General features: G+C 37.6%; 1 protein-coding gene across 3 annotated transcripts in view; it reads right to left on the bottom strand.

The window, feature by feature from the left end:
* LOC122804679 (exportin-1-like) overlaps positions 1 to 24,011 on the bottom strand; it is an 873,344-nt gene that overhangs the window by 44,208 nt on the left and 805,125 nt on the right. For all 3 annotated transcript variants that reach the window (XM_044074681.1, XM_044074683.1, XM_044074682.1), the window contains exon 23: positions 4,375 to 4,537. In XM_044074681.1, the coding sequence (XP_043930616.1) occupies positions 4,375 to 4,537 (163 nt within the window). The remainder of the gene's footprint in view (positions 1 to 4,374; positions 4,538 to 24,011) is intronic.

The following is a 24,011-nucleotide window of genomic DNA, read 5'->3' as shown; positions in this document are numbered from 1 at the left end:
CATAACAGCAGTTTTTGCTGGAATACAAATACATGCCAGTGTAATCCTCCATCCTTGACAATAGTCCATTACTACCACAAATCTACCATTATTCTCTTTTTCCATATTCTATCACTATTGGATCCCCCTAGCAATAAGTATCATTACTCATCATTTCCTTTGTCCCTGATATTATGTTAAATATATATCCTGAAGTAATTTCTTTGTCAAATTCACATGCTCATTTCTTTCCAAGTGTATTTCCTGCAGCACTGATATTTGCATTTTGTATTTCTTAATATAATTCAATACTCTTCCCTTAATGTTTATACCTGTAAGGCCATTTAAATTCCAAGATAATATGGATGCACTAGCTATTATGATAAAAAGTTATGGTTCCCACCTAGTATACATGACAGTTTTTAATGTGTTTTTTCAACTTTTGTATTACATGCACACACTGTTTGACAGACTGTTCTTTTATACAGTTATTGCTTCTCATCTCCATTTGAACATGTCACATTTTTTCAAGACTGCTTTAATGAAAACCCTCAAACAAAAACTAAATACATTTTCAGAACACTCTCCTCCCCTATTAACTTTTCAACAAATGAGATCTAACCCTTCAGATAGGAATAATCAACAGCTGCACCCACAGGCATAGCCAAATCTAAAATTAAAGGTTAACCATGCTGAAGTGCATGTTACAGTCTGTGTTCCCACACATTGCTGTCTGTTCTTTTCTCATCTCTAGCCCCTCCCAGATGTGAAAAAAAACATGTGTATGCTTTCAGAAAATATTAACTTTTAGCCATAAGAAAAACTGCACTTTCTAGTTTTAAATAAAACTAAATTGTGCAGTCGTCTATTTAGTCCATTAAAGTAGTACGGCTGCTGGGGAGGTTGCTTTCTCTTATTCACTTCCCATAATTTCAAAGTTTTATTTTTCACTGAATTGCTTGCCATTGTACCTTTAATTTTTTGAATCTCTTTCAGCAAAGTATGCTCATTACTCTGTACATTAATTGCTTTCAACTGCAGACAGCTTGTCTCCATGTAAAAATAGTCAGCAATGAGAAAAGAAATAGATAACTTTGCATATGCATGAAAGTATATTTGTAATTTTCACTTATAACAGGATATACAGCAATCTCTTGGCCAACTGCCTTCAGCTGCAGAAAGCATTTGCTAATGGAAAAAAATAAGCTTATATGTTTGTAGATGCAAGACGCTTGGCATTATTCATGGCTTTCATCATTTATTTTTTCAAGACTATTTGTTTAAAAAAATGTTTACAGCTTAAGCCAATGACATTAATATAGACATCCACCCTTGTAAAAACAAGGGAAATTATCTTATCTCTGCATATAATACGAGTATACGTTTATACCCCATCCCCACCCTAGCTGCACCAAGATCACAGTATATTTACTGAACAAACTTGCTTCTGTCCAGCCTTTCATCCCATGTATAGCCTATATTTCTTACAACTAAAAAATCACTTGTTTACTTTAATGTTTTAGCACATGCAACAGTCACAGAAGACTCCCCCCACATTTAAAATCTCCCTGACTGCATGCTAAACTGCTTTACAATATAGCATGCATTTTATATCACAAAATGTTTTATGCAGATACCACTAACAAAAATGTCTTAAAGTTGCTTCTTTTTTTCCCTTTAGTGTCCTTTTAAACATTAATGACATATGGTAGAGTATATGCTTTACAGTCCACCCATACATTTAACAAAGTCAGCGAAAGTCCAGTCTTTTCTCAGCCACTTTTTCTTGCAAAGCCATATTTCACAAATGTGACTACTTTATAGTCTCCCATATATTCACAAATGTCAGTGTTGATGGTCTTCTTCCTGATCATCTCCCAACACCAGACTCTGATTCAAGTCTATGGTACTCCCGATTCTCTACACAACTCCTGTGCTTTTTTCAGTGCCTCAAGCATTTTCCTTTGGAACACTGGAAGAGGTTCACTGACAAAGTCCCCCTATGAGCTTTATTGTCAGAATAAAAATAACAACAGTCCCCCTTCTACTTGCTGCCTCACTTCTCACTGGATATTTTTTTTCCTGTGCCTGTTCTGCATCAAAATGCCTTTGATCCTTCAGGGAAAACATCCAGCTGGATATAGCATCATGAATCTCACACCTGACTCTCAACATTCCCTGATTCCTGGGATAAATTTGGTTCTCTTCTTGTAGATGTGCATTGAATAATCATGTTTCACAAACAATCTGCTGTCTCCAGTTTTCAATACTTTTTCCTTCTACTGCAGTTTTGTTAGGATCAACTCTTTTTGCTGTTATGATTGCATCTTTACTAATTTAGTTCGTAACTTCTCACAGCCAGGTTTTGGGCATACAATAAATGTGCCCTTTCAATTAACAAACCCTGCTATGGAACACCAGTCCAGTCTGCTCCTTACAGTTTCCCTGGTATAGCAGAAAAAAATCTCATGTTTTCTATGCATGCACTGTCTTCTAACTTTGATATGTTTTGAAATAGCTCTTCTTGAGAAACCTCATACTCAACCACCCTTTTCATTTCAACCTCCGATTTGTGCAGTTTTATCAGTTCATCTGAATAGCTAGTAAAAGCTTATTATCCATTTTTCAGCCTTTTCTTATTTGAGTTTATATAGTGCTTCAATGTTTCAATTATTTTAATCACCTCTGAGTACATTTATTTTCCTCTAAATTACTGGAAGCCACCGCTTGAACCAAAGCTGAAGCTTAAACTACTTCTTTTGCTGTACAGCTGCAGAATTCTTCCCAACAAATGTTCTATCTTCACCTTTTCTGGTTGATTTTCTTTCATGTTCTCCAAATTTATTCTTTGCTGACATCCAGGCAGTGTACTTACTAGCCAGTAACTGAACTTTACTCAAATTTACAATTTCACTGGTCCTTTTGTCCTCCATTTATGTTTTCATGCTGGGAGAGATGAAATTAAGCTGCTGATTACTATGAGGCCAGCTTGGAAGTCAGAGGTATTTTTATTAAAGTTTGAACAATTCTTGGATTTTAAAAGAGATAGATCTGAATGTTTCTATCTTTTGAGACTTACAGTGTTTACTGGGGAGCTGTACTACTTCTCACTGGTCAGCTGATGAACTCTCAACATATCATCAATGAAAGATCTCCAATGCCTTTTTATGACAGTAAGACTTGGTGAACAGTGAGAAAGTACTGTGTTTTTCTTACTTTCTTCCTCTTTGAGAGTTCAGGGGTGCGGCTGGCCAGTCTCCATGTTAGGGGTGCTGGGGATAAGACAGTGCAAAAAAAAAAAGTTTTTGTGTTTTGCCACCTTGAAACTAAGGATTTATATGTTTTGTGTTTAAATACTCAAATATCTGTTAAATAAGGTGAAATTATTCACAGTAGGCCCCATTTATACTGGCTAGGTGTGAGGCATTATACTTCTGTTGAAGAGTGGTGCTTGTTTTTTTCTTTTTTTTTGTGTGTCATACACCGTGCTTTCTTGTACAGCGTCATTGTCATGTATTCTAATATTTCTGACTATTTCCTTACATGCTGGGCATTTTTTGTTACTGATTATTGATAACCTATTTGATACTGCTGTTTACTGAGGCAAGATGAAGTACATGAGGTTTTTATTTACAATCCCCCATTAAGGGCTTTAGTATTGTCTAAATATGGGCAGCAAGCTTTTCTCTGTAAGAAAGTAACATAATTACTCTCAGACTAAAAACTGCCATCCAGTCAGAAATGGGGCCACTGTATGATAAAGACTGAATGAAACCAGACTGAAAAATCACAGTTTTGTTTGTGAAAAGATCACTGATCAGGTTTCAAACATTTAAATCTGAAAGAATATAATTGCATATCCAAAAAACGTTTATTGGGTGACAAAAAATTCCAGACAAAATGTTTCCAACATTTTAACTTTCAGTTCCACAGTTTAAAGTTAGTGATGTGATAGCATACCAAAATGGCAGATTGATTGCGATGGTATTCGGCAGTGTAAGAACAGTAATTAAAAGTGCAACAAGCCTCTAAGATGTACTTGTTACGAGTTTTGACTAAAAGCTGGAAGAGACTATACAGAATGTTTATATTTACTACATATTTAGGAAATAAAACTGCAAAGTAAGGAGACCCTTGATTTTTAACTCTGCACTATTACTGCAAGATAAAGTGTTAATGCGTGGAAAACACGGTGTTACTGTAATGTCTGCAATAAAACTGCACATGGACAAGTCATGAATAATGTTTACTACAATCATTATTTAAACTATAATTACCATTTCCTGGCAACAAATCTTTAAGCAAGGATGTGACCACTTTCTGCTACCAATCATAAACTTTATTAATAATTAACTTCAAAAATTAAGATACAACAGAAAATAATATAGCTCTTACTTTTTTAGATGAGGGAAGGCATTTTTCAAAATCTCAATTATGAAGTTTTCAACCAAAAGGTGTTGGTTAATATCAGTATGATCAGGATTCAACAGGACAGGGATCCGTCCATCATCAACAAGGGAAAACATGTGGGCCAATACTGTAGCTTGCAATGTCAGGACTTGAAGACAAAATAAAAATTCTGTTATCTACAGACGTGAAAAACATCTGTCTACACATTTTACATATTTTGAACTCTCAAACAACTCCTACCTTTCATTATTAACTGTTAAGTTCTTTGTTTTCTAAAGCAGTTTATTTATATCTCTAACTTTTTGAAGAGAATTCTGTTAATTTATTAAACCTTACCATTTCAAACTCACTAGTGTCACAGATCAGAAGTTGTTGGATGTCCTTCATTATTAATAAGGTAAATAAAGTACACAGTACATCTATATAAAGTTTGTCACTCCAAATTTAGTACTAAAATGATGAAGGCTGGCCCATAAAAATACCTACAATTTATTATATTAATAAACTAGTATGACAAATAAGCGAGCTGGTGCAAGCAGCATTTTTCCAGCATGACCTGGGCCGTAAAGAAAATAGCAACAAACTGTTTATACAAAGTCAGATCTCTCTGAAATTCAGATCACATGCAGAGAAACATTATAATACATACTCCGTGAGTAGGTTTTACAATGGAATGCAGAACGGTAAAACTCTGAAGATCAGAAATGCCACAAAATAGTACCCGAGACACAGGGGGTGAAAAGGAAATATGCAAGTATTTTTTTTTTTTTTTTGTAGTAGGCAAATTCCACAATGCTTGGATCAAGCTCCCAACATCATCATAACATGTATATTAACTGAATGGTTGTACCAACTTTTGGGTAAGGAGAAACTGCCCAAGAGAAGGGAATCAGTGCTGGTGGGCATTTAGAAATCACACTGACAGCAATTTCCTAATGAAAACAAAGATAAGCATTGTGTTCCTCAGATTTTGTGCTGTTGGCGACTGATGACCAAGGAGTTCGACCTCAGTCACTTATGGTTACATACCACGGGTAAAGTACACACAAGTACGTCACACCACAAAAAAGCAACATTTGCTTTATGTTAAGTTGCACTGGACTAAACCAACAAGCATTTTAACTAAACAAATGTACTGCAGTGACGCACACTAATTGAAAATCCAGATAAGTGTGGAATAGTACCTTAATGATGCACAGAGCAGTTATTGTACTTGCAGAGGAAGTACAAATGCAGAGGTTAACAAGTATACATGATGGTTACATTAGACTACACTAAAACATTTGCTCATCTGAGGCACAGTAATATTGTTGCAGTCTGGTCATATTTCAAGGACCTTTGGAAGAGTGTACCTAAACATATGCAGTGAAAAGTACTTGATACTGTATATCAGATACAGATGTAATCATTAGGTGTTACATTTAAATGTAAATAGATAAGTAACAAAGTTCAAACTTAAAGCATTACGTAAAAAAAAAGTTCAAACTTAAAGCATTAAGTCACAAAGAATAACAACAGCATACCTCTCAACCTCTTACACCAAGAAATCTGGACAAATCCATAAATAATAGGGGGGGGGCAAAGGCCCAAAAATACTGACAATTTTTTTTAAAACGTTGTTCTTTCAAACTTAGAACTTAGATAGAATAACAGGTTTTGCATTAGCATGAATTTTCCTATGAAGTCTGAAACTCAAATGTCTGGCATTATTTTCTGACTTAAATCTTCCATGATTTGCTAGAAAATCACAATTTATGGAAAAAGACCAAAAATATGAGGCAAAAATCTGGACATTCTGCAAAAATCTGTACAGCCGAGAGGTATGAACACCAGCAAAGAGTGAAGTTCAAAAATAAATGCTAGCAACTAAAATCTGGGAATTCCAATTGGTACTGCATTCTAAAAAGATATTTGTATTAAACTAGTGACATAAATCTATTTCATTTAAGTTGGAAAGACTTTGCCACAGGGTTGTGGAATAAAGTACAAGGTATCATACTGCAGAGATCTGTAGGGCTATTCACTACAGAGATGAAGAAAATATAATTTTTCCAAAGATAAGGAAAACCTTTAGACAAAACAAATCAAGTAACAGGGGCCCACATATACACAGTTAATTAAAATGAATAATCCAAGTTGATAATCTAATTTGCAAGTTTTTTTTTCAGTGCTCCATTACCAACCTTTCTGAATCAGCTCCAGTGTGTAGCTGCTGAAGTCAAAGTGTTCAGAGTTCTGCACAGGACCATGGGAGTTACAAGGCAGCTGAGCTACAAGGCCATTTCCACCTTGCCAAGACTCACTTTTATGTGTTGTCTCCTTTTTAAAGGACAGCCAGGCCAGACATGCTGGGGTGAATTTACAAATACCCATACATTTGTCCAGCTCCTTTTTAAATCCAGATAGTGTGTCACCCTGTTTACTTTGGACAGGAAGTTTGCTCCAGAGAAGGGTAGGTTCTGCATGACAAATCTATCCCTCTGCCTTGTCTAACTTAGTTGTTGGAGTAGATTTAGATCTCTGGCCCTAACATTAATAAGACTGTTTGATTTTTGGAGGTATAGGAGTTCTTTCCTGGATCCTTATAGCCCTATAAGAAAAGCACAGATCACCCCTAAGGACTCTGTACTGAATATAAAGATAAATCCTCCAGTTTCTCATAATAGCTCAGGTCTTTAATCCCAAGACCTTTTTTGTTAAAAACCTTTCCAATTGCGTAGCATGCTTAGTAAGGTACACTTAAAAGAGTACAGTTGTGTACACTTACCATAAATGTAGATGTTCGAGTGTATTCACTGTTGCAGTCATCACATTTGGGTTATCTGCTTGCAGTAGCCCTCAGTCGGCCTGATTATCAAAGTCTTGGTTCCTGCGTTGGTTGCTGTCTCATCTTCCATGACGGCAGGTAGTCAGGGGTATAAAGCATGCAGCCGATACCATTTTATCAGTTTTTCTTGCCCCAGATGTCAGGTGCCCCCATAATGGGAAACAATTATACACAAGGTTACACCTCCAACAAAAAGCAAATACACCAGAAAGCTTTAAGCATAGTAAACAAGAATAGAGGTATAGACAATAGAAGTCAGGGGGCTAACCAGGAAAGCAACAGTGAATACACTCAAACATCTATATTTATGGTAAGTGTACACAACTGTACTATGTTCTTCATGTTTCACTGTTGCAGTCATCACATTTGGGTAGATTCCCAAAGCTAAGGATGGGAGGAGGTAATTAGACAGCATTAGGACCATCTATAAGGCCCTGCAAGACTGCAGTGGCAAAGCCAGATCTGGATTTAGAAAAAAATTGGCAAGTGGTAATGCTTGGTGAAGGTATGTACAGAACTCCAGGTAGCAGCTTCTAGGATGTCCCTGGTAGGGACACCTCTGAGAAAGGCTGTAGAGGTAGATGCAGCCCTGGTTGAATGTGGTCTTATCCCCTGTGGGGTAGGTTTTCCGTGGTGCTTATAGCAGAAACAAATGCAATGGCCTATCCACTTAGAAATGGTTTGCTTTGAAATAGCTTTCCTCTCTGCCCCTGCAGCAAATAAAACCAGTAGCTGTTCAGATTTCCTGAGACGTTTAGTCCTGTCCAAGTAAAATCTAAGTTGTCTGTGCATGTCCAAGGAGTGCAGTATTCTTTCCCCTTGGTTCTGTGGATTAGAAAAGATGGTTGGCAAATGAATGGACTGATTAAGGGCCACACTGGATACCACCTTGGGCCTGAAGGAGGGATTGGTCCTGAGGGACATCCTGTCCGCATAAAAGATGATGAAAGGCTTCACAGCCATGAGGGCCTGTAATTCAGACACCCTTCTTACTGAAGTGATGGCTAGAAGGAAGGCTATTTTCCAAGAAAGGAATTTCAACTCTGCACTTGCAGATGGCTCGAAGGGAGGTAAAGTGAGCTTTTCCCATACAAAGTTAAGGTCCCAGGATGGAGTAGGGGCTCTCCTGGGTGGTCTTAAGTTTTTGGCCCCTCTGAGGAATTGCTTCAGCAGTGGATGAGAGAAGCGGGGTGGTTCTGTGTTGTAATGAGCTGAAATGGCTGAGGCATGAATTTTGATGGAGGAAAAGGAAAGGCCTTTGTGAAGCATCTCAGTTAAGTATTGAAGAATCTGAGGTAAATTGGGTGCTGCTGTGTCCATCCCATGAGTGTGGCTCCAGGAACAGAATCTTTTCCATTTTTCAGCATAGGATTTTCTAGTACTAGGCCTCCTTGCCTCCAGAATGACATCCATCACTTGCTTAGTGAGGGATGGGAAAGTACAGTTGTGTACACTTACCATAAATGTAGATGTTCGAGTGTATTTACTGTTGCAGTCATCCCATTTGGGTTATCTGCTGCAGTAGCCCTCAGTCGGCCTGATTAACAAAGTCTTGGGTCCTACATCAGTTGCTGTCTTTTCCTCCATGACGTCAGGTCATCAGGGGTATAAAACATGCAGCCAACGTCATTACATCAGTTTTTCTTACCCTAGATGTCAGGTGCCCCCCTTTTGGGAAGCAATTAAATCTATAACTATACAAGGTTATACCTCCAACAAAAATGCAACTACACCAAAAAGCTATTAAGCATTGTAAAGGAAAGAAGAGGTACAGCCAAAAGAAGTCAGGGGGCTACAGGGAGGGTAACCAGGACTGCAACAGTGAATACACTAGAACATCTACATTTATGGTAAGTGTACACAACTGTACTATGTTCTTCGTGTTTCACTGTTGCAGTCATCACATTTGGGTAGATTCCCAAAGCTAAGGATGGGAGGTGGAAATTTGATAGCATTAGGACCAGCTATAAGACCCTGCAAGATTGCAGTGGCAAAGCCAGCTCTGGATTTAGAGAAAATAGGCAAATGGTAATGCTTGGTGAAAGTATGGACAGAACTCCAGGTAGCAGCTTCTAGGATGTCCCTGGTAGGTACGCCTCTGAGAAAGGCTGTAGAGGTAGATGCAGCCCTGGTTGAGTGGAGTCTGATCCCCTGTGAGATAGGTTTTCCATGGAGCATACAGCAGAAATGAATGCAATGGCCTATCCATTTGGAAATGGTTTGCTTTGAAATAGCCTTCCCCACTGTCCCTGCAGCAAATGCCACCAGCAGTTGTTCAGATGTCCTTTGAGGTTTGGTCCTGTCCAAGTAGAATCTAAGTTGTCTGTGCACATCTAAGGAGTGCAGTATCCATTCCCCTTTGTTCTGCAGATTAGGAAAGAAGGTTGATAAATGAATGGACTGATTAAAGGCTACACTGGATACCACCTTTGGCATGAAAGAGGGATTGGTCCTGAGGGACACCCTGTCTGCAAGAACGATGATGGAAGGTTCCGCTGCCACAAGGGCCTGTAATTCAGATACCTTTCTTGCTAAAGTGATTGCTAAAAGGAAAGCTGTTTTCCAAAAAAGGAATTTTCAATCTGCAGTAGCGGCTGGCTCAAAAGGAGGAAGGGTGAGTTTTTCCAATACAAAGTAAAGGTCCCAGGCTGGAGTTGGCCCCTCTGAGGAACTGCTTGAGCAGTGGATGAGAGAAGAGGGGAGGTTCTGTGAAATAATGAGGTGAAATGGCTAAGGCATGAATTTTTATTGAGGAAAAAGACAGGCCCTAGTGAAGCATCTCAGTTAAGTATTGTAAAATCTAAGGTAAATTGAGATTAGGTAATTAGGCAGGTTGCTAGGTTCAGGGCAGAATCTGGTTCTCCTGCTAAGAAAGCAGGGTAGGAGTCTGAGGTAGGTGCCATGGGGCCAGCAGTGACACACTGTGCAGGAGGGGGTAGCAGTGTTGGTGTGGCCAGTCTCATGCAATCAAAATCGTCCTTGGTTTGTCTTGTTTGATCTTTAGTAGTACTTTGGAGAGCAGAGGCAGAGGAGAAAAGGCATAAACTGATAGTTTTTTCCAACTGAAGGACAGACCATCCATTTTCCAAGTTTATCTGTGGGGAGTCCTTGTGCAAAATTTTTCCAATTGATAGTTCTGGGGGAGGCAAACAGGTCTATATCTGGGCTCCCCCATTTGGTTGTCAACATGTTGAAAATCCTTGGTTCCAGTTTCCACTCGTGTGAGTCCAAGAGGTTTCTGCTTAGTCCGTCTGCCAGTGTATTTAGTTTTCCTGGCAGGAACTGAGCTTGTAGATGCACTTGGTAGCTCAAGGCTGTGTTCCACAATGCCATGGCTAGTCTGCAGAGGGGGTAAGAATGTGTACCCCCCCTGCTTGTTTATATACCACATAACAGTGGTGCTGTCTGTCTTTACCATTAATTTTCCTGGAAGAATGTGGTCCTTTGAAGGCTGTCAGAGCATTCTGTACAGCTAACATTTCTTTCTGATTGATGTGCAGGTGCATTTGACTTGGGTTCCATTTGCCCTAAATGCACTTCCCTGCCAGGTGCGCCCCCCCCCCATGCATAGTCTGATGCGTCTGTTGTTAGGGTTTGGGCAGCAGGGGGTAGAGTGAATGGCAGTCCCTTGTTTTGGTGGCAGGCCTCTGCCCACCAAAGGAACTCTATCTGTAGAAAAGGTAGGATAGGAATCATTGACTCTAGATCCTAAGAATGTTGACACCATAGGCTTTTTAGATACCATTGTAGTTTCCTCATATGCAGTCTTGCACATGGAATTAATAGAATGCAGGAGGCCATGAACCCCAGGGCTTGCAGAATTTTCCTTGCAGATAGCTGGGTCTTTGTGGCCAGTAGTTTGAAGTAGGCTGTCAAATGAATTTTTTTTCTCTGGCGTGACGTAGGCCATTTGGGAAGTTGTATTCAAGCTTGCTCCCAGGAATACAATTTGTTGGCAGGGAACAAGATGTGATTTCTTTTCGTTTAAGATGTACCCCATAGAAGTTAGCAATTTCTTTACAAATGCCAGATGATTTAATAGTATGTCCTGGCTTTCTGCCTGAATTAGACAATTGTCTAGGTATGGGTATATTTGAATATTTCTTTGCCTGCAAAATGCAATGGCTGGAGCTAGGTGAAGTAGATATGCCAAAGGGCAGTGCAGAGAACTGATAGTGCATGTAGCCTGCTCTGAAGCGTAGGTATCTTCTGCAAGATTCCCTTACTGGGATGTGCAGGTAGGCTTCCTTTAAATCCAGTGTTTCCAACCAGGCATCTTTGCCTAGCATGGGAAGCATCTGATGAAGAGTTAGCATCCTGAATTTTGGGGTTACCAAAAATGTGTTTAAGATAGACAGATCCAGGATATGACACCAGGAATTGTCTTTTCTGGGTACCAGGAAAAGTCTTGAGAAGAAACCTTGCCCCCATTCTTCTTCTGGAACAGGTTGGAATAGCCCAGATGCTTAAAAGAGAGAGAACTTGCTTTTGAGCCTCTGCCCACTGATTTGGGGGTAGGTCTGGTCAGCTGTTTGGGGTTGGTAACGAGTGGAAGTGGAATCTGTATCCTTGGGAAACTATATTTAAGACCCATTTGTCCTGGGTAATGAGTTCCCAATTTTTTGCATGCAGGGGAATCTTTCCTACTAAAGGAGCAGTCAGTTGATCAGGACTTGGAAGGTTTAAAGTTAAGTCATTGAGACAGTTTACCATAGGGGGGAGTCTTACTACTCCCTGCTTTGGAAGTGGGAGCCCCCCCCCACTGCTTAGGCCTGTGAGTACCTTGGGACTGAAGCCTGGGTATTCTGCTGATTCTGGGTTTGGACTGAGAAGGCCTGGAAGAAGCAGGAAAGGACCAATTCTTAGAGGGCCAATGCCTACTAAATCTGGGAGGCTGTACTTGCAGGAAATCTTTAACAGCTTGCATAGCTTTAGCTTTTTCCTCCATCTTTTCAAGTACTTCCTCTGCTTTGTTGCCAAACAGGTGGTCTTGGTTTAAGGGAGCATCCAGCAATGTAGCTTTAACATGATCTGGCAAAGATTGCTCCTTAAGCCAAGCATGCCTTCTAAGTACAGACCCAGTGACAGCAGCCCTGCAAGATGTCTCTAATGAATCAAAACCACATTGCAAATTAAGTTTTCTAACTTGTTCAGCAGAATACATTAAATCCTGTAGTTCTTTATTTTCAGCTTTACTTCCTGCTCCCAGAATGCCCTTGGGTCTCTGTGTGGTCTCAAGATCCGCAGTAGGATTTTTAAAGAGGAACTTGTGAGAGTCAGGTATCCTGTAATACCTATCACATTTTCTGGGAGCAGGAGGTAAAGTGTCAGGGGCCAGGCTAGATTCCGAGAAGGCATCATCTACAATATGCAGTACAGGAAGGATAGCTAAAGGCCTGTGTTGAGGCAGGAGTAAGAATTCCTTAAGCCTCTTTTTGGAGTCAGAGTAATCCTGGCTTTCCCAGTGGAAATGCTCCCTACGTGTGTGCAAGGTTTCACCAAAAGAGAAATCCTCTGGAGGGGAAGCAGAGGAAATGGTGTCCTCTGCATCAGAATCCTCATAGGTAGATAAGGGCAAATCCTGGTCATCATAGAAAACAGAAATTTCAGAATCCTGATCAGAAGAATCAGAAGGAAAATCAGTCCTAGGTCTCTTAGAGGGGGAAGGGTGGCTTCCCTTTATTAGAGTAATAAGGTCCTCAGCCATTCTTATCATTTGTTTTTTAGGCATAGAGGCCCGACCATGCGGTCTGGGCATCGTTTTTTTAGGCATAGATCGAGTTTTAGGCCTTGAAGAAGAAGATGGTGTCGGTTTAATATGCAAGTCAGTAGGCCTGAATGCACACACCCTCAGAAGCCGGTGCCTGCACAGCGGCTCCGGGCCCATCTAAGGTAGAGACATCCGCAGGTTCCACAGTCGAAGAAGCATCTCGTGGCATACCGGATTCTGAATGGGTCTCAGTAGAGGCCTGCGAATCTGAAGTAGCAGGTATCAGGGGCTGCGAAAGTGCCTCACTGAGTACCAGCGAACTGGTGACTAGCTTAGGAGAAGCGTCGTCGGCAGCTTTGGACCTATGCTGTCTGTCTCTGTCTTTATCTTTGCGTTTTTTCGAAATGTCAGTAGTCGGGTGGCTTACCGAAGCCATTTCTGGATAATTGAACAGAGTACCAAAATATTTGGATGAGAAAATGAACCGACGATGAATAGTATGAGGTTTGAATAAGGCACAAAACCGGCAGCGAGTTACGTCGTGGTCTGGGCCTAAGCAAGGAATGCAGTATGAATGAAAATCTTTATTAGGTATTTGCTTTCCACAAGTAATACAATTGTTAACTTTTACTGACATTGGTTTAGAGCAAGAAAAAGGATCCCCAACAGGGTACTTAGCTTAGTTGAAGACTTTGAATCTGAAACTCGAAAACAAAAATTTCAGGAGTCAGCCGACCGGCACTTGCGAACTGCTTTTGCTTTGGGCACCACACGGCAAGAAAGACTGATAAAATGGCGTCGGCTGCATGCTTTATACCCCTGACTACCTGATGTAATGGAAGATGAGACAGCAACCGACGCAGGACCCAAGACTTTCATAATCAGCCCGACTGAAGGCTACTGCAAGCAGATAACCCAAATGTGATGACTGCAACAGTGAAACACGAAGAACATCTGACTGTTGTACTTAGTGGTGGATTTAATCAGAGTGGAGTACAAATAAGTAAGGATGTATTTTCCTCTAGAAGAAATACTTTTTGCTATGAGCTGAGCAAGGTAAAAGGACTTTCTAAACACTGTCACACTGTGATCATCAAATATGAATGTGGTATCCATCAAAGTACCGAGATCCCTCACTACCTTTTTATTTTGAAGCATCATCTATACTATAAGCTGGAGCTAAGGCTTGCTTACAGAATGCTACAATGTTGCACTTTTTAGTGTTGAGCCCAGTTTTTGTACATCAGCTACTGACACTTCTAAGCTCCTGCTAGAGTGCTAGGACGTCAGAGGTGGACTTCATGCTGACTCCAGGCTTACAATCATTCACAAATTGTGTTAACCAGAGATCCTCATTTGACATATGGAGATCTGAAAAGTAGAAACTGAATAACAGAGGTTTCAGCACGGATCCCTGAGGAACTCCACTGGTCACCTTCATGCTCTTGCAGGATGCACCCCACTACTCTTACTGTGTGGGTCCTGTCTCTAAGCCAGCTGGCTATCAACCTAACCACATGCGGGTCAACTTGGGAGTTCCTGCAGCTTGTTTCTTACATAAACATGTGGTATGGTAACAATTGCTTTGGTGAGGTCAAGGTAGGCTGCCTGAACAGCTTGCCTGCAGTCTACAGCCCAAATATCCCTTTCAAAGAAGTTCCCTAGATTCAACAAATATAAAACAAAAGACTATAACCAAATCCAAAAAAAAAACGGAAACTGATATGGACAAGAATGGAGTACAATACTGTATAAAATACTGAGTTTAATGAACCATTTTAGCGCTTTCATCTCCTAAAAGACTTCATCAGAAATAAAACTAGATTCATCAGACAAGATCTAAACTTGACAAAGCCAAGCTGCTAGGGGTAGAGTCTGATAATTCTTTTGATATCATAATTAATTAGGTCAATTATGTTATGTTCCTTGGATTTGCATATAACACTTGTTAGACTGATAGGTCTGAAATTTCTGGGGTAAGTGGTGGGTCCACTCTTGTGAAATAGCATTAGAACAGCTGTGTGCCACACATGGAAGACAAAGTCAGTTACTAGACTCAGGTTAAAGAGGTTGAGCAGTGGGTCCACCAGTGCTTTAGTGTTATTAATTAGACAACAGGGTATGCTGTCAGATCCCATGGATAAAGTGTTCTTTGTATTGGAGACTACTTTCCGTACATCTTCTTTCATGACGGTTGCTGGCTTGATTCCATCTAGGATAAGTGGGCTTGGAATAGATGTCTCTATAGATATCTCTGGGTGATGATGTCAATATCCACTAGACCAGAGTAGGGGTAGTACCATTACGAATACGCTCTGAGTGATGTTAAGTATTAGTTCTTATTTTTCTGTCATAACTAAAGAAGGACTTGTAGCTGTCTTTGGCTTTTGTAGCTAGTCTGAGTTAATGGGATGCCTTTGTTTTTCTGATGTCCTTTTTTAGTTTCTTACCTACACGTTTGATGTTCTCCTTAATATGGGGGGGTCTTAAGTTCTGCTATATAGGCTAAGGAATTTCTTCCTTTTATTACATAAGTTATTAGTTTTTTGTGGACCACCGCACTGGCTTGCTTTTAAATGTATCCATTTTTTTGGAAACAGTTGGGTCTGCCAAGTTAATAACTTTGTCCTGATGTGAGTAGAACCTGTCTGGATAACTCTTAGCAGTACCAACATTTTGTCTGATACTGTTGTACTTGGATTTGGTGAGTTCATCATAGAACTGTAGGAGATTTATATGTTTTAAGTCCTTGAATTCTGTGGCATTTGATTCTGACAGGACATTTTGATGGAGAAGGTTGCACTACAACATTTCCATGTCACCACAGGGCAAAATGGATTAGTTTTGGACTTCCATCTGTGAATGTGCCAACAAGACATGTAATGAGAGTGTATGATGAAAGGCATACAAGAATCATCTTTGCCAAGGGACAGTCCATGTGTTTGTCATCAACTCCTCTTTGCTCTGCTGAACCAAGTGGAATAGGAAGAGTACCATGTTCTCCTGAGTGGTCAACAGGTCACTCTCCTGGTGTTCCCTTACGTAAGGTTCCAAGCAACCAGCATTCTCAAATCTGAACTCAAACATGCCTTCTAAATGTGAAACTATTAAGCTGAAAAGCACTTCTGGCAAACACCAAAGCTGTTTTTGCACATTAGCAGCAATCTTCCACACCCCCAGTACAAGGGACACCACAATCTCCCCAACCTATGTATAGACTTCATGGTTGCAAACCATTGGAGAAAACCACTTTGTGTAAAGGTTTTGTGGTTAGAGTACTCACTAAGGCTGAAACACCACAGGAAAAAACCCCACTGCAAATTACTAAACTCCAGCACTGTAGTCAACAAATGTTGAATCCAAAAAACAAAACCAGTGCAGACACCAAGTACAGGAGCACATAATGAAACACTTTTAATAAAAAATTCATAAATGCAGATAAGCGCTTTCAGTTCAAACCTTCTTCAGATCTAAAACTATGAGTATGAGAGGCATATTTAAAAGAATTGTCAACCAATCAAATTTTACAATACAAATGATGTTTCTTTAAAACAGGCTTAATTGAAAGCTGCGCATTTAATCCTGGCAGCTTGTCAGCTTGCAGTTCAGCAATCCAATGTAATTCAGCATATTCTGTATCATTAAAGACATCACCCCCTCTCACATCAGGATTAATAACTTGCAAAACTGTAACAGTAAAATTATGTGATGGAAATTGCATAACATGTTTACCTAAGGCACTGTTGTTTTTCTTAGATAAAATATCTCTAAGATGATGAAGAATTCTTTCTCTAAAATGCCCATCAGTTTTTCCAATACAAAAGCATGCACAATCATTGCAGGTTGCAATATACACAAGATGTTTGGTCATGCAATCTGCACATAAATGCGGTGTATACCTATTACAAAAAGTAGGGTGAATAAAAACATTCTTGTTGTTAATATAGCAACATGCTTTGCATGATTTACATGAAAAAGTACCAATCCTGTGACTCAGTACTCATTTGACAACAGGATATGGATGGCAGAGCCTCTGTCTTAGGTTCTTACAATTATTGACTAGGAAGTTTGGTTCATTCCTCACAAGCCCTTTGTTTTGGCTACTGGCTATCCATTGTATATAGCTTCCGAATATTTCTGATAACTCTACAGATGTCCTCTACATCACTAGTATAAGTCATACTGACTTTAACAAACAAAAAGATGGTCACAAGTACCCAAAATGTACCAATAATCCAAGAAAAGGTACAAGCCGAAAGCCAGTTCCAAAAAAGAAATTTATTCCACAAATCCACGAGTAAAGACACTGGTGAACCACACTACAAACCAATCCACATTAACGTAGCATAAAATGTCCTAATGTTTTCGTCATGTAACTTCATCAGATAAACCCAGATCAAACTTTGACTGTTTAAATAAAAATTTTAAATGTTTCCATCCAATGAGGATTACAAATCAATTAAAGACCAAGATTCAATTGAAATGTGTTTAAAATACTATACTAAAGTAACATACAAAATATGTATACACTTGTGTATAAAATATAAAACTGTGTAAGAATATTTAAAACATTAAAAAACATTTTAAAGAACAAAATATTCATGTCCAAGACCTTATTTTGTAACCCAATGAATAATATTGTCTTAATCTTGAAGTATACGAACTAAAGTGCTTATCATATGTTTACAATAAAACAGCGCCATCTGCTGGAGAAAATAAAAATCACACCCTAAAATTGTGAATACGCTTGTTTTTGTTTATCTGTTAATATATTAGTAAAATCACAATGTCAATACTGAACCCATAAAATATATAAAATGTATAAGATTGAGAATGTGTAATGTTAAACTTTATTATTTTAAAAACATTTATATATATATATATATATATATATATATATATATATATATATATATATATATATATTGTTGTTGTTAGAATGTTGTAGTGTTTTTTTTTTTGTTTTTTTTTTTAATAACTTAGCAGCCCATAATTTCAAGACAGGTTTTACAGGAATCGTATCATTAAGACCTGGGGGATGACTGGCATCTAAAAACAATTGCCAGTACAATTCCCTATATTCTAAACGGGTCTCTCATGGACCACCCCTAGGGTCTATAGGTACTACCTCAATAACAAAGAATTTGAAATTGGCTTTATCACAAACTAAAGTGTGTTTAAATAATACATTGTTGTCATTCTTCTTCCTAATATAAAATAGTCAATGACTTGTTATTTTTGGTAGAAACTGAAAAAAACAAATATATTAATATGTTAACCAATATTGAGTTAAGGTGTAAAAAAACACAAGAGAGAAAATTAAAAAAGATAGACAGAGACGTTAATGAATATAGCAAACAGATTCATTATCCAAGGCCTAGGGAATACAAAGAAAACAGTGAATTTCAGAATTTGCCCCACAGGGATAACTACATGGATAGATTTGAGGGTGATGGTAATCAAGAAAATTTGGATAAACAAGCCCCTTTGGATCACCCTTCCCCGAGGCGTTCAGAGAGATTAAAGAGAAAGGAACCAGTGAATTACAGTTACAATTGGGGTTTTCACAGACAGAAAGTATGGGGTTCAACAATAACAACAAAAAAGGATTACTGGAAGTAAATTCCAATGACGAAATTTTAAGAGATGGCAATATTAATACTTATCAGGGATTCAACATTTTCAATTATACCAGTACTGAAATCAGCAAGGGACACTTTGCTTTACTTTCAAAAGGTTTCACCTTTATACCAAAGGTTAAGACTAACATTTTCAGCTTATTAGTTGACCTTAAGTTGTTTATTCGCAAAAAAAAAAAAACAATTTAGAAATATTTTTTTCTACACAAGAAAAAAGACGTGCAAAATCCCTTGATTAAAAAAAGTATTTTCAACCCACCTTTACACCCTCAGTTGAAAAACTTTGAATCTTTAGTGGAAAAAGAACTGAGGGAACATTTAAAACATAGTAGAGTAACCCCTAATCTTACAAAAGAAGAAAGGGAAATTTTACAAGACTGCAGAGACAATAGGAACATGAGAATAATGAGACCAGATAAAGGTGGGGGTGTTGTTTTCATGGATTACATCATGTATGAGGGTAAAATGTTGGAAATTTTAAATGATGAAAAAACCTATGCCAGGGTTTCTTTAAATGAAATACACATAGCTTATAGGAAAATGCAAGTATGTTTAAATGATTTACTTCTTGAAGGATTGATCGATTTAAATACATACAATTTTTTGAATGTTGAAAAACCTAAGGTTCCTTCAATTTTTGGTATCCCAAAGGTGCACAAAGATTTAGTTGATCCACCACTGAGACCAATAGTTTCGGCTGAAGGTTCAGTGACAGCACCTTTGGCCAAATACATAGATTTAAAACTTAAATCTATCATCTTGGAAAATAAGACTATCTTAAAAGATTTGTGGGATTTTTTGAGACGTATTGATAGTTCATTAATCAATACAAAAAGTTTTATTACCCTTAATGTGATAGATTTATTTTCTTGTATTCCTCATGACACAGGTTTGGTTTGGTTTGAAGAATTCCTGGCAAATATTCACACTATTCCTTTAAAAACATTTTGAACATGTCTAATTTTGATGGATCTTGTGTTAAAGAACAACTTTATATTTTTTCAAGGAGAATATTTTAAACAGTTAAAGGGTGTGGCGATGGGGGCACATTGTGCGCCCACCTATGCTAACATTGTTCTTCTATATTGGGAGAACAAATATGTTTTTTCTTCAGAGTATCACAATTGTTGGAATTTATATGGGCGCTTTCTAGACGATATTTGTTTATTCTGGAATGATTCAGAAATTAAATTTATAGAGTTTTTGGAATACATTACTGGAACAACAAATTTCCTGAATTTTACACATCAAACTAATGATAGTGAACTGGTGTATTTAGATATTAATCTAGTTAGAACAACAGATGGATTCAAGTCCAGAATACATAGAGAATCAACATTTTCCAACTCTTATTTACATTTTAACAGTGCTCATCCACCACACCAAAAGAGAGGGGTTTTCAAAGGCCAGTTAGTTAGAGCAAGTAGAATGACCTCTTTGGACAAATAATTTGAAGAAAAAAGTAATATTATTATGGACATGTTCAAAACCAGAGGTTACCCAGATGATATGTTGACAGAAATCTACACAGAACACTAAAGGAAGGTAGGTGTAATAGATTTGCTCCTATTTTGGGCATAAGACTGCCTACCACTAACATGGAAATTGTAGATTCAAAACATGTCAACAAAGGGCAGACCTTTTCTTCTGCTTCTGCTATGACTTACACAGGTGAAACTAACTTAGTGAAAAAAATTATAAATACAGAATGGTCTAGATTTGCCAAAATCTCTGATTTGGAAGTCATATTTGAAAAACCTTTGCAATATATATATACTAAAAAGGACGTAACGTAAAAAATATTTTGGAAGGAGGTACGCACAAGTATTCACACAACACATATGAGGTTAACAAAAAAGGAACATATAAGTGTGGTAGTTGTGTTTATTGTTGTAATATATTGAATGTGGAGATCCTTTTTTTGAAAAATAGAAATAAGAACATTAATACAAACGGGTTGCAAATTGTAACACCTCAGGAGTGGTATATTTAGCCCTGTGTGTACTATGTGATTCATTTTGGGTAGGTAAAACGGAGAGGCGGTTAAAACAAAGAATTTATGAACATGGTTATGATATTAGGAAGAAGAATGATAAAAATGCATTATTTAAACACACTTTAGTTTGTGAAAAAGCCAATTTCAAATTCTTTGTTATTGAGGTAGTACCTATAGACCCTAGTGGTGGTCCATGAGAGACACGTTTAGAATATAGGGAATTGTACTGGCAATTGTTTTTAAATGCCAGTCATCCCCCAGGTCTTAATGATACGATATCTGTAAAACCTGTCTTGAAATTAAGGGCTGCTAAGTTATAAAAAAAAAAAAAAAACCACTACATTATAACGATATATATATAAAAATTTTTTTTTAAAATAATAAAGTTTAACATTACACATTCTCAATATTATACATTTTATATATTTTAAGGGTTCAGTATTGACATTGTGATTTTACTAATATATTAACAGATAGAAAAACAAGCGTATTCACAATTTTAGGGTGTGATTTTTATTTTCTATTTTTTATTGTAAACATATGATAAGCACTTTAGTTCGTATACTTCAAGATTAAGACGATATTATTCATTGGGTTACAAAATAAGGTCTTGGATATGAATATTTTGTTCTTTAAAATGTTTTTTTTAATTTTTTTTAATGTTTTTTAATGTTTTAAATATTCTTACACAGTTTTATATTTTATACACGAGTGTATACATATTTTGTATGTTACTTTAGTATAGCATTTTAAACACATTTCAATTGAATCTTGGTCTTTAGTTGATTTGTATTCCTCATTGGATGGAAACATTTTAAATTTTTATTTAAACAGTCAAAGTTTGATCTTGGTTTATCTGATGAAGTTACATGACGAAAACGTTAGGACATTTTATGCTACGTTAATGTGGATTGGTTTGTAGTGTGGTTCACCAGTGTCTTTACTTGTGGATTTGTGGAATAAATTTCTTTTTTGGAACTGGCTTTCGGCTTGTACCTTTTCTTGGATTATTCATACTGACTTTAACTTTACTTCTCTGGAAATTAGATTGACCTTCCATTTGTGGTTGTCCCTTCTGATATGCTTTATAACGTTTAGAAAAATAAGGTAAACCCTTTGTCATCTTAATTCAAGTCTAGTATTTATAACATTATTCACCTCTCTAGTATGACACCCTCTGGCTAACAAACTGTTTTGCAAGTGTGTCAAGAAATCATCTTCTGAGGTATGTAACCTGGAAGTTCTAACTAACTTTTCCTTAAATAATTTCCTATATATATATATATATATATATATATATATATATATATATATGTATCCAGGATGCAGGCTTTCTTAGGTTTACGTCACACGTATCCTTAGACACCACAGATTTTTTGGATGTGCTTATTTCTGTTCAAGATGATCACACATTTATAAATAAGATGTACTGCAAGAACTGTTGGAAAAACAAGTTCTTGCATAGAACTAGTATGCATTATGGATTGGATTGGATTAAAAAAAGTTACATTTGAGGAACTGTCAGCTTCCCCCAATCCTTATCTTAAAAAGTGGACTGGTGCTACAATTTATGGAATCCAACAGTTCATTTAGTTCTTTTGGGTTGCATGCAGCTGTAAGGGTGATGTCCCATCTCTGGCCCACTGCCAAACATCACCCAGCTATACAGGTAGGAGGTCATGTTTCCTCTTTTATTTACATACCATATCACAGACAGATTTGCATGAGTTGGAGGTGCTCTGGTCTTAGCTCCCCTTCTACAGTTTTCAGGACACTTCCTTTATCACCATCCAATTTCTGTGAAGCCTTTCTCTCATCTCCTGTGGATACCCCCTTTCCATGGACCATGGAGGAGTTGAGGTGGTCTCTGCAACCCACAAAGAAGTATCTGTTATTAGAATATGCAGTGAGGGACTTCTGATAATGATAGTAGCTGTAAAAGGACCTTGGTTACGGAGCACTGAAACACTGAATATAAATACTGAGAATATAGGAACTTCAGTCAACTTAAAAACAGCCTGGGGTATGCAGAGAAATTAAGGTGGTAACTTATTATCTATCCTACACAAGAATCTGTTTAATGCAAGAAAACAGGGCTAAAAGATCAGTGATAATGACATACCCGATAATGGAGAAATCCTGTGGGCAAGTAAAGCTAAAAAGGAGAACTCTCCATCTGCAAAGAATAAACAAAGGTTTCTGCAGTTTGAATTAACCATTTTCAAACTGTAATAAAATACTACTACTCTTCAGAAATACATTAAAAAAGACACTAAAAAGACTTTAAACATACACTCTGATCATTTGGTGGATGTGGATGTTGATTTAAATGACTCAAAAAAGAGACTGGAATTGATCAAAAGGAAATTAGAATAGATGTAAAGCAAGATGATTGATTGATTTGGGAAACAGGTCACAAAGAAAGAACTTATGTCTTACAGGAATTCTAGAAAAAAAAAGGAAGAGCATAACCCATTGCTTTTTATCTTCCCTCAAATAAAATCACTGAATGAGCACAGCTTCCCCCAGAGTCAATCAGGCTGGAAGGGGGGCATAACGTTTTTCCTGCTATAGCATTTAATGGTAAAATAACTGAAGCCAATAGTAGCTAAATGTGAATCTTACTCAATTAAGGAAAGAATTCTGACTGCTCACTGGCTCCCTGGAAATACTGTTAAACTGGGATTTCAAAGAATCCCATGTAACAATGATTATTTCGTGCAAACAAGTGTGACATGATCAGCCTTTCAGATGGCTATCAGGATTTGCAGGCAATCACACAGGTGGTTTTGTTTTCTTCATCTAACTCAGACGTGTCGCTCTCTGGAGCAGCAGTAACATTCACTTAACCTGTAGGTGCCTTAGATAAGTTACATCAGTCAAGGTGCAAAATAAGAGACGAGGATATATATACCACAACCGAGTTTTATTGTCGAAAAAGTAAAAGCACAAGCCAAACAGCGTAAAAACATAAACGCCCTTAACATACACCACAGCGTTTTCGTCTTGTTTAATAGACTTCATCAGATAATCACCATTACAAATAGAACCATATTTATAGTAAAACCATTTAAGTAAATGAAAGCTTGTTATGCTAATTAAATAAGATTTAAAGAAACACTTGCGTAAAAATATTGGCAAAGGGACTTCTTCTCATATATATGTCTTAATTCATTTAGACAATGAAATAAAACAGTGTACTTCAATGATACAGTTCAGTGTGTGATTGTTAAAAAACTTTTTCTTAAAATACCTTTTAAAAAACTTGATATTTCTGCTTGTTTTTGTATTTAATATACAATGTTCATTCACTGTAAACCTGATATAATGCCAATCCTTATGAATTAATGCCATCTAGTGGCCACTTTGAAAATTGCTTCTCTAACCTTAAAGCTTAGCTGCCCTTAATTTTAATAAAGGTTTTATGGAAATGAATTTGTTTAAACCTGG

The sequence above is a fragment of the Protopterus annectens genome, chromosome 6.part0 (genome assembly GCF_019279795.1).
Source record: "Protopterus annectens isolate FY-2018-M chromosome 6.part0, PAN1.0, whole genome shotgun sequence".
Taxonomy (NCBI): Eukaryota; Metazoa; Chordata; order Ceratodontiformes; family Protopteridae; genus Protopterus; species Protopterus annectens.
Note: the sequence above shows the minus strand (reverse complement) of the source record. Positions and strands in the feature narration are given on the sequence as shown.